Source organism: Stomoxys calcitrans, chromosome 1, assembly GCF_963082655.1.
Source record: "Stomoxys calcitrans chromosome 1, idStoCalc2.1, whole genome shotgun sequence".
In the NCBI taxonomy this organism is placed as follows: Eukaryota; Metazoa; Arthropoda; class Insecta; order Diptera; family Muscidae; genus Stomoxys; species Stomoxys calcitrans.
Window position 1 is genome coordinate 269538661 of NC_081552.1, and position 13017 is coordinate 269551677.

Genomic DNA, 13017 nt, shown 5'->3' on the forward strand with positions numbered 1-13017 from the left:
TGGAAAACTGGTAATCTGTATATGAAGTTTGCTAGAATCTTTAAAATTAGGACAAAGGTTTTTTTGAGTGCATATACCAAATAATCATAATTCCATTGCTGGTGCCAAGTATCTTTGAACTCTTGCAGTTTCTTAAAGACTTTTCACTCAATGCCACTGTTCTCTTCTTTCTTTGTACTCTAAGTAAGAGGATATCGGAAAACCTACAAGTGTGGTCTGCCAAGAGATTTATTTCATTTCTTGTGTTCAGCGACTAAGCTCATTTTTGGCTCAATGGGTGCGCAAATAAGCAGAATTGTCGATTTTGGAGTGAAGATCAGCCAGAAGCAATGCAAGAGCTACCAATGCGTCCAGAAAAATCACAGTTTGGTGCGGTTTATGGGCTGGTGGCATCATTGGACCGTACTTCTTCCAAGATGATGCGAATAGTAACATAACGTGAGATGATATCCAACTTTTTTTTTTTGCCCAAATACAAGAACATAACATGTGGTTTCAACAAGACGGTGCCACATGCCACACAGCACGCGTAACAATGGAATTATTGAGAGGCAAGTTCGGTGAATCTTTTTTTTCACGTTCGGGATCGGTCAACTGGCCGCCTAGATCATGCGATTTAACGCCTTTAGACTATATTTTGTGGTGCTATGTTAAAGCTCATGTCTATACAGACAAGCCCGCTTCAATTGACGCATTGGAAGACAATATTGAAGCATTTACTCTTGAGACTAAGCGGATGGACCAGTCGAATGGATCGAGTCGAAGTCACGATCAACATTTAAATGAAATAATCTTCAAACATTAAATTATATGAACCGTACTAGCGATTCAAATAAAGATATCATGAATTTTTCTCAATTTTATGTTTTTTTTTTTTTTTTTTGAAAAACTCTCCTTTAGTTCTTGAAAAATCACCCTTTGTTTATGGTGATATTTCCAGCATCTGGGCTGTGTAACATGCGACACTTTGGGCATGCTACAATGTTTCATATGGTATTCATTGACTGCCTTATCAGTTGTTGTGTTTGTTCCAAGCCTTTGGACAACGATTTCATTCTCTCAACTATAACTTATGGTTGCATGTGAACTGTATTCTTAGGCTACTCCAATCAGCGGGCACAGGAAATCACTGATAAGAAAAAAAAAAAAAAAACTTAACATAACTATGGCTTATTTTCTTAAACTGGGACTTCTGGATGTATAAAACACTAAAATTGAAACTAAAAAATTGTGTTTCGTTCACAGAATGGATTGTGATAAAGGCTTTATAGTTAAATTTGGCTGTGTCACATTAAAGGAGGCTTCGAAAGCCAAACAGATTTGAATTGAGTTGACTAAATACACGTACTCGTACTTAAACCCCAATCAAAGGAAATTTGTGTGTTTGATAAAGTTTCTTATCAACAAATTGACTGGCCTCCTTGAAGTTAAAGATAACACAATTTCACTGCTCAGTTCAGTTTGGTTCACTTCATTGCATTATAATAGGGAGAAATAAATGTTCAACTTTTACAGGTATTGGGAATCATAATTGCTATTCTATGTCAAATTGCAGCTAAATTGGACAACATTGGCCCCTCTAGGGTTTAACGAGTCACATCAGTGTTTCGGTGTATAGAGGTTCTACATGCAGATGGACATTTGTAACTGCTGTAGCCCATTGTCCGCTCATATAACGTGTATTTTCGCTCAAGTTAAGGAAAATGAGTTGTTCAAGACCCATTGAAACACATGTGAAATGAGGTCTATGTATGAATAATCAATTTTTTCACACAAACTGTTCCGCCACTGAACTCCCTGATAGTTAAATCTTCTGATAGCAATCTTCAAATCCGTCTTTGTACGATTGGCTATAGCAGATATATGTATGTGAATGAAATTGAAATATGGCTAATGGCAACATCAACTTAAAAAGTGTTTATTTTTAAAACCCACCACCGTGGGATAGGGGGTATATTCATTTAGTCATTCCATTTGCAACACATCGAAATATCAATTTCCGACCCTACAAAGTATATATATTTCGGATCATCGTATTGGGTTGCCCAAAAAGTAATTGCGGATTTTTTAAAAGAAAGTAAATGCATTTTTAATAAAACTTAGAATGAAATTTAATCAAATATACTTTGTTTACACTTTTTTTCTAAAGCAAGCTAAAAGTAACAGCTGATAACTGACAGAAGAAAGAATGCAATTACAGAGTCACAAGCTGTGAAAAAATTTGTCAACGCCGACTATATGAAAAATCCGCAATTACTTTTTGGGCAACCCAATAAAATTCTAAGACGAACACGGACGTCTGTCCGTCCGTCTGTTGTAATCACTCTACAGGCTTCAAAAATTGAGATATTGAGCTAAAATTTGGCACAGATACGTCTTTTTGATGCACGCTGGTTAAGTTCTTGAACGGGCCAAATCGGAATATATTTGGATATAGCTGCTATACAGACCGATTTTCCGATAAAGGGTCTAATGCCTCCTAACATCCGCCCCAAATATGGTTCAGATCGGACTATATTTAGATATAGCTGCCATATAGACCGATCTGCCGATAAAGGGTCTGAAGCCTTTATTTTTATCCGATTTCGCTGAAATTTGAAACAGTGGGTTTTTTAAGCCTCCCGACATCTGACCTAAGTATGGTTCAGATCGGACTCTATTTGGATATGGCTGCCATACAGACCGATCTTCGATAAAGGGTCTGAAGCCCATAAAAGCTTTATTTTTTATCCGATGTTCCTGAAATTTAAATCAGTGAGTAGCTTTAAGTGTACCAATATCTGACCCAAATATGGTTCAGATCGGACTATGTTTAAATATAGCTGCCATATAGACCGATCTCCCTAAAAAGGGTCTGAAGCCCATACAGGCATTCTTTTTTATCCAATTTCACTGAAATTTGAAACAGTGAGTAGTTTTAGGCTACCCGCCATCCGACCCAAATATCGTAAAAATAGGACTGTATTTAGATATACAATAGCTGTCATATAGACCGATACGCGGGTTAAGGGTCTGAAGCTCATAAAAGCTTTATTTATTACCCGATTTTGTTGAAATTTGAAATACAAAATTCAACGGTGACTTATATTTATAAGAGTACTCAATGCGCGTGTCGAATTAGGGTGCATAAGTCATCCAATTTTCTTCGGATTGTGACGAAAGGGGGTTTACATATGTTCCCGAGGTGGTGGGTATCCAAAGTTCGACCCGGCCGAACTTAATGCCGTTTTTACTTGTTCTCTCTGAGTGTTGTACACAATGCCACATCAAGTGTGTTGCGTTAAATTCTCGCACTGAAATTTTTTTTATCTCTGTGTATATTTATGTACTTTTGAAAAAATTAAAGAACACCAAAAATCTGTTTACGTGTCTGTGGTTGGTTTGAGGGGTCACAGCATCCCTTCCCCTGTCGAAACAAGAACAAAACTTAAACAAATCCATCCGTTGCTCCAGCTTGCCTCTGTGTTGTTGACTTGCAAATTCATTAAAAGCTTTTTTTCGTCCAACAATATTGAAATTTGATAAATAAACAAAATTGTTGAACTGAGCTCTGGTCTGATGTCTGGTATTGGTAGTCTTTTGGTTAGGTTTAGGCGGAATAAATTGAGCGAATGCCAGTACGGTTTTTTTTTTTTTTTGTAAATATTCAATGTCGTGACAAATGAGCTCATCCGGGTCCAACAGCAAATTTCATGATATCGAGAACATTGCATGTTGTATATTTGCTAATTTAATAGTTGTATCTTTTCGAGGATTTCAAAATATTTCTTCAATCCTTGAATTGAAGAAGTACTAGTATAGTTTAAGAATACTGAAAACTAAAAAATCCTAAGAATCACTGGTCTATATCTGGCCCAGGATGTTCGAAGTCAAAATGCAAAACAAAAACCTTTAAGATTTTCATATCTGCCACCGAAGAATATATCCTTTTTAATAAATGTTGTTATTCCGATTATAGTTGGGGACCTTAGTCGGCGTAAAAATCTAGGAAGATATGACTAAGTTGTCCGCCTTTCTAATGTAATCAATGCTGATCATTCATAGTCATAGTATGTTCGAAGATGTGCTGCATTGGAATTTGCGTTTGTTTTTGACTATTGACAATAGGTTCCTATTTAGATATAAATAGCTCCCATATGTATCGCCCGATTTACCCTTATAAGCCAAAATAATGTGGCCTCATCTAGACTTCTAGAAGAGGTCTACTGCTTTGTTGTCATTAGCTAGAACAGTCGTTGTCTCAGTCGTTGTGTCCGTCATGACAGGTCACTGTCTAATAGGAAAACATGCTGACAGACAGAAGGTTGCGAGCAAAGACTTTTGCAGAAGCTGTAGGAAGATCGAGGAAGAAGAGACTATAGAACACCTTTTGTGAGTGTATTGCGCACTAGCAGTTAGAAGGAGTTCCACTCTAGGTTCTCATTTCTTTAAGAACCCTGTCTGATTTAGCGGATGTGAACATTCGCAAGTTATTGGGCTTTTTAAAGCGATGTGGAAGGTTGAACGGTAGGAACTAGAAGGCATTTTCCGTCTTCTGTTCCTGTGGTATCACAATGGACGAAAATGTCCATGAGTGAGTCTGATGGCAGACTGCCATTTAAACGTTTTGCTAAAACCGCAAACATTTTCTGCTGTTTTCAGAGGGTTAAAAGATGGTGCTAAGTTCGACCGGGCCGAATCTTATATACCCTCCAACAAGGATCGCAATTGTCAAGTTCTTTGCCTGGTATCTCTTTATGGGCAAATAAAGGATAATGGATATGAATTGCTATGCTTTTGGAGCTGTATTAGGTTATGGAGCGATTCGTGCTATATTTCGTTTGGATGTTGGAGACCATAGTAGTAGTAATTTCAGCCAAATCATATTAGAATTGCGACCTCTAGGTGCTCAAGAAGTAAAAACGGAGCACTATATCAGGTTATAGACCGATTCAGGTCATACTTGGTACGGATAATAATTGCACCCTCTAGAGGCGCAAGAAGTCAAGATCCGAAATCAGTTTATATGGCAGCTATATCAATGGCCCATTGCAATACTAACTCACCTACTTTAATAGGAAATATTTGTGCACAAAATCAGGCGGCTAGCTTTACTCCCTCGAAAGTTGGCGCGCTTTCGACAGACGGATCATGATATTAGGTGACCAAGCATATGTTGGTATTTTGCAAATGCTTCAATAGTTGTTCAGAAGTTGAAATTTTTTCTATGGTTCCATTCAAAAATAGAAACTTTTTATTTTAATATCTTTACTGGTTTTTATTCCATATCATTCAAGTAGTTTGTCCCACTGCACTCCTATGTGAAGAGCAAATTGCTGATTTGCCTGTAATCAATTTGCTGTACTGTTGAAGAGATCTTGGTGTGAATAATACTTGCAAACATGGCGATTGCGTTCGGTTTGTTTTGGCTCATAGTTAAATGTGCACATGCGAATGTATAGCGGTTTCTAATTCAAAGATGAGATCATATTCTGTTGTTAGTTGTCGTTGTGGATTCCAAACACATTAAAACTTTATGTGTGATGTTTGCTAACATAAACACCAGTGAGGCAGACACCAGCCATTACATCCCCACATACAATTCGTAAATATCATATATTCATAGTGGGCCTCCTGCCTCACCAGTGCGCGCTAGTCTGTCTATTCCTGTACCAACTGAAACAAATGAATCTTCAAGAGTGGACAATATTATCAGTCCAACAATTGAAATTGTTTTTGCAAAAAGCGGATGGATGACTGCCTTGTAAATGAATCCGAAAGACGCATTCAAAATCCATCCAACGAATACAATGAGTAGTGATGCATGTCATCACTTCCACTCAGCCGAGATAGCCCAATTAAAAATGTGCTGAAATTGCAATGAGTCCGACACCATCTCGTCTTGTTGTAATTAGAGATCATTTAATCTGGAATCAAAAAGTTCTTAACGAAATAGTCCTTGTTTAAGTATAAGTAAAGAAAACATAAAAAACTACAATGCATCTGTTTATTATCAAGTTAATTCAGTTGGCAACATTTATTATACCCTCCATCATAGGATGGGGGTATACTAATTTCGTCATTCTGATTGTAACACCTCGAAATATGCGTCTAAGACCCCATAAAGTATATATATTTTTGATCGTCGTGACATTTTATTTCGATCTAACCTTGTCCGTCGGTCTGAAATTTTGCACAAATACTTCTTATTAGTGTAGGTCGGTTGTGATTGTAAATGGGCCAAATCGGTTCAAGTTTTGATATAGCTGCCATATAAACCGATATTGGGTCTTGACTTCCTGAGCCTCTAGAGGGCGCAATTCTCGTCCGATTAGACTGAAATTTTGCAAGTGCAGTTTTGGTATCACTTCCAACTACTGTGCTAAGTATTGTCAAAATCGGTTTATAACCTGATATGGCTGCCATATAAACCGATCTGTGGTTTTGACTTATTGAGCCACTAGAGGGCGCAATTCTTGTTCGATTTGGCACGTGGTGTTTTGGTATCACTTCCAACAACTGTACTAAGTATGATTCAAATCGGTTCATAACATGGTATAGCTGCCATATAAACCGATCTTGGATCTTGACTTCTTGAGCCGCTGGTGGGCGCAATTCTCATCCGATTTGACTGAAATTTTGCATGAGGTGTTTTATTATGACTTCCAATAACTGTGTTAAGTATGGCGCAAATCCGTCATAACCTGATATAGCTGCCATATAATCCGATCTGGGATCTTGACTTCTTGAACCGGCCGAATTGTCGTTCTGATTTGGCAGAAATTTTGTACAACGGCTTCGCCCGTAATATTCAACTTACGTGTCCAATACGGTCTGAATTGATCTGAAACTTGATACAGCTCCCATATAAACCGATCTCCCGATTATGCTTTTTGAGTCCCTACAAGGCGCAATTCTTATCCGAATGAACCGAAATATTACACAATGACTTCTATTGTAGAATACACTCAGTGTCGTATAGCTTATTTTTGTTAAATTTTGAAAAAAAAATTAACTTTGCCAATAGTATCGATAAGAAAAATGTCAATCGATATTCAGACGAAAAAATAAAATATCGGTGGTGCCTTCGATATTTTGTCAGCTCTATTTTGTAGGGCTCAGATTATGTGAACTGGAAAAAACACTGCCACTCTCATAATATAAGACCGCCTAAGGGTATGCTAAAAAATATTTCTTCACCAAGCAAATCCCAGCAAACAAAACGGAAGCTTCAATAAACATGACCGAAGGAAAGCAAAAGAAGAAGAAAAAATAAACCCTTAGGAAATAAGGAAGTTGGGGAATTTTTAGAACTTATGAAAAGTACAATGAACAAAATTACAAAACAAGATTTTGAAGAATTAAACAGTTATTAAATGATATAACGAACAATAAGCTGATCTTTAAGGGCTTCCCAGATGAAAAACCACATATAACAACCGTTTTAAAGGTTTGTATTCAAAAGATGAAAATCACGCCTAACATAATATCTGCAAAACATGGTTCGAATGAAACGGAAATCAAACCGTTGTGGTGGAGTTTGAAGTTGATGAGCGCTTACTAAAGGAACTTCTAAGTAACAGAAAATATTTGACAGATCTTACGATATCTTTTGATGCAGCCCTTAATCCCTGAAGGCAAATAAATAAGATTCCACTTTTGATGATCAGGAAAACAATACTGCATGACAGCAAAAAGCATAAAATCATCGTCCGAAATGACAGTATGAAAGCCCAAAGTAAATGGTTCTCATTGAAGTATTGATGTGAGTAAAAGATAGGGCAGAAACAGAAATAAAAAAATTAGGAAATTCATGGTGAGCAAAATTTTGATATTAGAATTATATCATAAAATATAAATTGATTTGTAAATAAATATTTATATCCCACAATGTTTTCTTATCTCAAGGATTTTGATATAGCAATTTTAATAGAAACTCACCTTGTCATGGAAAATACCAAAAAAGCTTCAAAATACTTCCGCTACGAAAAATTGCAAATTTGGAAGAGCGATTGGAGGAATCATGCCAGCAATTAGAAGAAGCAATTGCGGTGAGAATTTATGGTGTCAAATGGCATAAATGCGGTTAATGTACACAGCGTAAATATAAAGTTAACTATTATTTCAATATATTTAAGGGCTGCATTGGGAACAAGACTTCAGCAGCGTTTAGCAGTCTACCAAAAGTATTAGAATAAGAGTGATCGATAAACCGGATATTTTGGATAACGAGTTTTACCGGGTTTTAAAAACTGGGGGACAGAAAATTTTAAGAAAAAGACCGGTAAAACATGTGAAACTGGGTTTTTTCTTTTAGAAGCATCTAAAAGCCATCAAAAAACAAGTAACACGCTTGAAGTTCGGCCGGTCCGAATCTCATATATCCCCCACAATGGATAGCAATTGGGAAGCTCATTAAAATAATATATTGCGTTCTTCCTCTTTTAGTTTTGTCATTCAAATTGAATGATGACACCATATCTCTTTATAATCAGCTATTAGATTAGCCGCTCTTCGCGGGTATAGCATTTTCACCATACAAACTAAATGAGAAAATTATTACGTTTTTAGTCCCATTAAAACGTAGTATACTTTTTGGCGCTCAGTTAATACAAAAAATAATAAGTAGCAAGTAAATCTGCAATCGCAGCATTAATTCTTTTTTTCGGCCCATAAAAGGCGCATTTATTATCCGCTGTCGCCGAAATTTGGGACAGTTAGTTAAGTTAAGCCCCTCGACGTCTGCAATGTGACACAGATCGGTCCAGATTTGGATATAGCTGCCATATAGACCGATCTCTCGATTAAAGGTTTTGAGCACATAAAAGACGCATTTATTGTCCGACGTCCCCGAAATTTGGGACAGTGAGTTGTGTTAGGACCTTCGACATGCTTCTTCAATTTGGCCCCGATCGGATCAGACTTTGGATATTGCTGCCGTGTAGGCTGATATCTCGATTTAAAGTCTTGGCTCCATAAAAGGCGCATTTATAATCCGATGTCACTGAAATTCGACACAGTGACTTATCTTAGGCTTTTCAACATCCGTGTCGTATATGGTTCAGATCGGTTTATTTTTAGATATAGCTACTAAAAATACCAATATTTTGTGATACACAGTTGAACAATGACTTGTACTTATTAGTATTTGGTCCAAATCGGAACATATGTCGATATAACTGCTATGGGACATAAGGTATGCAATTTTCAATGAAATTCTCCAATAATGTCGAGAAAATCGGTTTACAAATGTCGATATAATTTAAATTTTAGTCCAAATCGGTCGAACATATATGTTAGAGCTATATCCAAGTCTGAACCGATTTTTTCGAAATTCACAAGGGTTCGTCTCTAGGCCCCAGAAAATGCTTGTGCCAAATTTTAAGACGATGGCGACCTGTACTTTGTACACAAATTAACATGGACAGACAGACAGACGGACGGACAGACAGACGGACAGACAGACGGACGGACAGACAGACAGACGGACAGACAGACGGACAGAAAGACAGACGGACAGACAGACGGACAGACAGACAGACGGATATAGCTACATCGAATCAGAAAGTGATTCCGAGTCGATCGATAATCTCATCATTGGGTCTATCCCTCCTCCTTTTGGGTGTTACAGACAAATTCACTAAGTTTTAATACCCTTGATCACAGTAGTGGTGTAGGGTATAAAATATATATTTCCCGAAATTGAAATTGGATCGTAGATGGGCTGCATAGACATCCGCACATGTCCGCGGGCATAGGAAAAACGAACAGAAGCACACGTACAATGTAAACAATGTCGTGTGGCATCCTTCGGCTGACTCTATTTCAAAGCTATGTCGTTTATTTGATGTTTCATGATATGCACACAAACACAGTTGGGCCTCTTCAATAGTGGTAGTGTCTTGGAGACATCACTGACTTAGATGCATTATCCAGAGAAGGATTTTAGATAATAAATAAATCTTTTCCTCGTTGCAGGAATTCCATGTTGCCTATTTGTTCATACGTATGGGTAATTCACCACGTCCCGGCCTATGGACTTTGGAAAAATCCAGCGATTATGGCAAAACCTGGACGCCATGGCAACATTTCTCCGACACACCCGCCGATTGTGAGACCTATTTCGGCAAAGACACCTATAAACCCATAACCAAAGATGACGATGTCATTTGCACGACTGAATATTCGAAAATTGTACCTCTCGAGAATGGTGAAATTCCTGTTATGTTGCTTAATGAACGTCCCTCATCGACCAATTATTTCAACTCGTCGGTTTTGCAAGAATGGACACGAGCCACCAATGTTCGTATTCGCCTGTTGCGCACCAAGAATTTGTTGGGCCATTTGATGTCGGTGGCACGTCAGGATCCTACGGTCACTCGCCGCTATTTCTATTCGATCAAAGATATTTCCATTGGTGGGCGTTGTATGTGCAACGGCCATGCCGACACCTGCGACGTCAAAGATCCCAAGAGTCCTGTGCGTATTTTGGCTTGTCGCTGTCAGCATCGTACCTGTGGCATTCAGTGTAACGAATGTTGTCCCGGATTCGAGCAAAAGAAGTGGCGACAGAACACCAATGCCCGACCTTTTGAGTGTGAACGTAAGTAGAGTTTGCGCATTTCTGAAGACTAAGAGCTGTGGAAAATATTAATCGCTGTTATCCTTAAGCTTGCAATTGTCATGGCCACACAAACGAGTGTATCTACGATGAGGAGATCGATCGCAAGAGCCTTTCACTGGATATCCATGGACGGTATGAAGGTGGTGGGCGCTGCTTGAATTGTCAACACAATACCGAGGGCATTAACTGCAACACGTGCAAGGCGAAATACTATCGACCATCTGGAAAGTTCTGGAATGAGACTGACGTGTGCCATCGTAAGTATGCATGTGAGAAGATCCAAGATCGAGTGACACGCTTAATGGGGTGATTTGTTAAACAGCTTGTCAGTGCGACTATTTCTTCTCCACTGGCCATTGCGAAGAGGAAACCGGTAGGTGCGAATGTCGCAAAGCCTTTCAGCCACCAGACTGTAAATCGTGCGCCTACGGCTACTATGGCTATCCCAGTTGCCGAGAGTGCGAGTGTAATCTCAATGGCACCGATGGCTATCATTGCGAAGCTGTCAATGGCGAGTGTCCTTGCAAAATTAATTTCGCTGGCCACTATTGTAAACAGTGTGCCGAGGGCTATTATGCCTTCCCGGAGTGCAAGGGTAGGTGGTGTTCATTGTTATTTCCCTGCTGCTTCTTCCTTGTCATAGCTCACGTTCATACCTACTTGCAGCATGCGAATGTAACAAGATCGGTTCGATCAGCAATGATTGCGACCTGACAAGTGGCCAGTGTAAATGTTTGAGCAATTTCGGTGGCGAACGTTGCGAGCGTTGCAAACATGGTTACTTCAACTACCCGAAATGTGAATGTAAGTAAACGGGTTCCAATGATTTCCAACGATTTTCTAATCACCATGTTTACGATTGCATGCACAGATTGCGATTGCGATGTGCAAGGCACAGTAGAGGAAGTCTGTAACAAGGAGAACGGTCAGTGCATTTGCCGTGAAGGATTTGGTGGGCCTCGTTGTGACCAATGTTTGCCCGGCTATTACAATTATCCCGATTGCAAGCCTTGCAACTGCTCGGCCACTGGAAGTACAGCCATTACCTGTGACAATTCGGGCAAGTGTAACTGTCTCGCCAACTTTGCCGGCAAACAATGCATGCAGTGCAGTGCTGGCTACTTCAATTATCCAGAATGTCTTCGTAAGTACTCGTCGTTGTTCTGAAATCAGATCTACGAATTGGATATGGATTACCCTGTGTCTGTTATCCTTTACAGCTTGTAATTGCGACGTTCATGGGTCGGTGGGCGTCACTTGCAACTCCGATGGCCAGTGTTTGTGCCATGCTAACTTTGACGGGAAACTCTGCGACAGCTGCAAAGAGGGCTTCTATAATTTCCCCAGCTGTGAGGATTGCAATTGCGATCCGGCTGGCGTGATTGACAAATTTGCTGGCTGCGGTTCAGTGCCGGTGGGAGAACTGTGTCAATGCAAAGAACGCGTCACTGGTCGCATTTGCAACGAATGCCTGCCACTGTTCTGGAATTTGAATATCTCAAATCCCGATGGCTGTGAGGTGTGTGATTGCTGGTCCGACGGTACCATTGGTACGTTGGACACCTGCGATTCGAAGACGGGCCAATGTACTTGCAAACCCCACACCGACGGGCGTACTTGCAATGATTGCAAGGATGGCACATACGATTTGGATGGGTCCTCGCTGTTTGGCTGCAAGGACTGTAATTGTGATGTGGGTGGCTCGTGGAAGAGCGAGTGCGATAAAATAACGGGACAATGTAAATGCCACCCACGTGTAACCGGCCGAGACTGTACCCAACCCTTGACGACGCATTTCTTCCCTACCTTGCACCAATTTCAGTATGAGTACGAAGACGGCTCCCAGCCCTCGGGTGCCAAGGTACGCTACCAGTACGACGATGAAGTGTTTCCGGGATACAGCAGCAAAGGTTATGCCGTCTTCAATGACATCCAGAACGAAGTGCGCTACGAATTGACCGTATTCAAGTCCTCGGTGTATCGCATTGTCATCCGTTATGTCAACACGAATGAGTTCAATGTGACGGCTAGCATCTTGGTGCAATCGGAAAATCCTTTGGAAGTCGACCAAAAGTATGTTCCCCATACAAAGAGCGGAGGAGAAGAGAAATTTTCTAAAAATCATTTCGCTTTTGCATTTCAGTGTTAAGGTCCTGCTTCGACCTACAACCTCACCGCAATTTGTCACCGTTGCCGGAGAGAAGGGCAAGAAACCGTCCGCTGTAGTTCTGGATCCTGGCAAATACATATTCACCACTAAATGCAACAAGAATGTTATGTTGGACTACTTCGTTCTGCTGCCGGCTGCTTATTACGAGGCCTCAATTTTAACTCGCAAAATTCTGAACCCTTGCGAACTTGAAAACATGGAATTGTGCAGACACTATAAGTATCCCTCAGTGGAAGAGTAAGTT

General features: G+C 39.7%; 1 protein-coding gene across 1 annotated transcript in view; it reads left to right on the forward strand.

Moving 5' to 3' along the window:
- LOC106087722 (laminin subunit alpha) overlaps positions 1-13017 on the forward strand; it is a 30588-nt gene that overhangs the window by 5670 nt on the left and 11901 nt on the right. Inside the window, exons 3-9 of the mRNA XM_059361796.1 lie at positions 9958-10582; positions 10651-10860; positions 10926-11198; positions 11270-11407; positions 11475-11747; positions 11824-12676; positions 12747-13010. Of these exons, the coding sequence (XP_059217779.1) occupies positions 9958-10582; positions 10651-10860; positions 10926-11198; positions 11270-11407; positions 11475-11747; positions 11824-12676; positions 12747-13010 (2636 nt within the window). The remainder of the gene's footprint in view (positions 1-9957; positions 10583-10650; positions 10861-10925; positions 11199-11269; positions 11408-11474; positions 11748-11823; positions 12677-12746; positions 13011-13017) is intronic.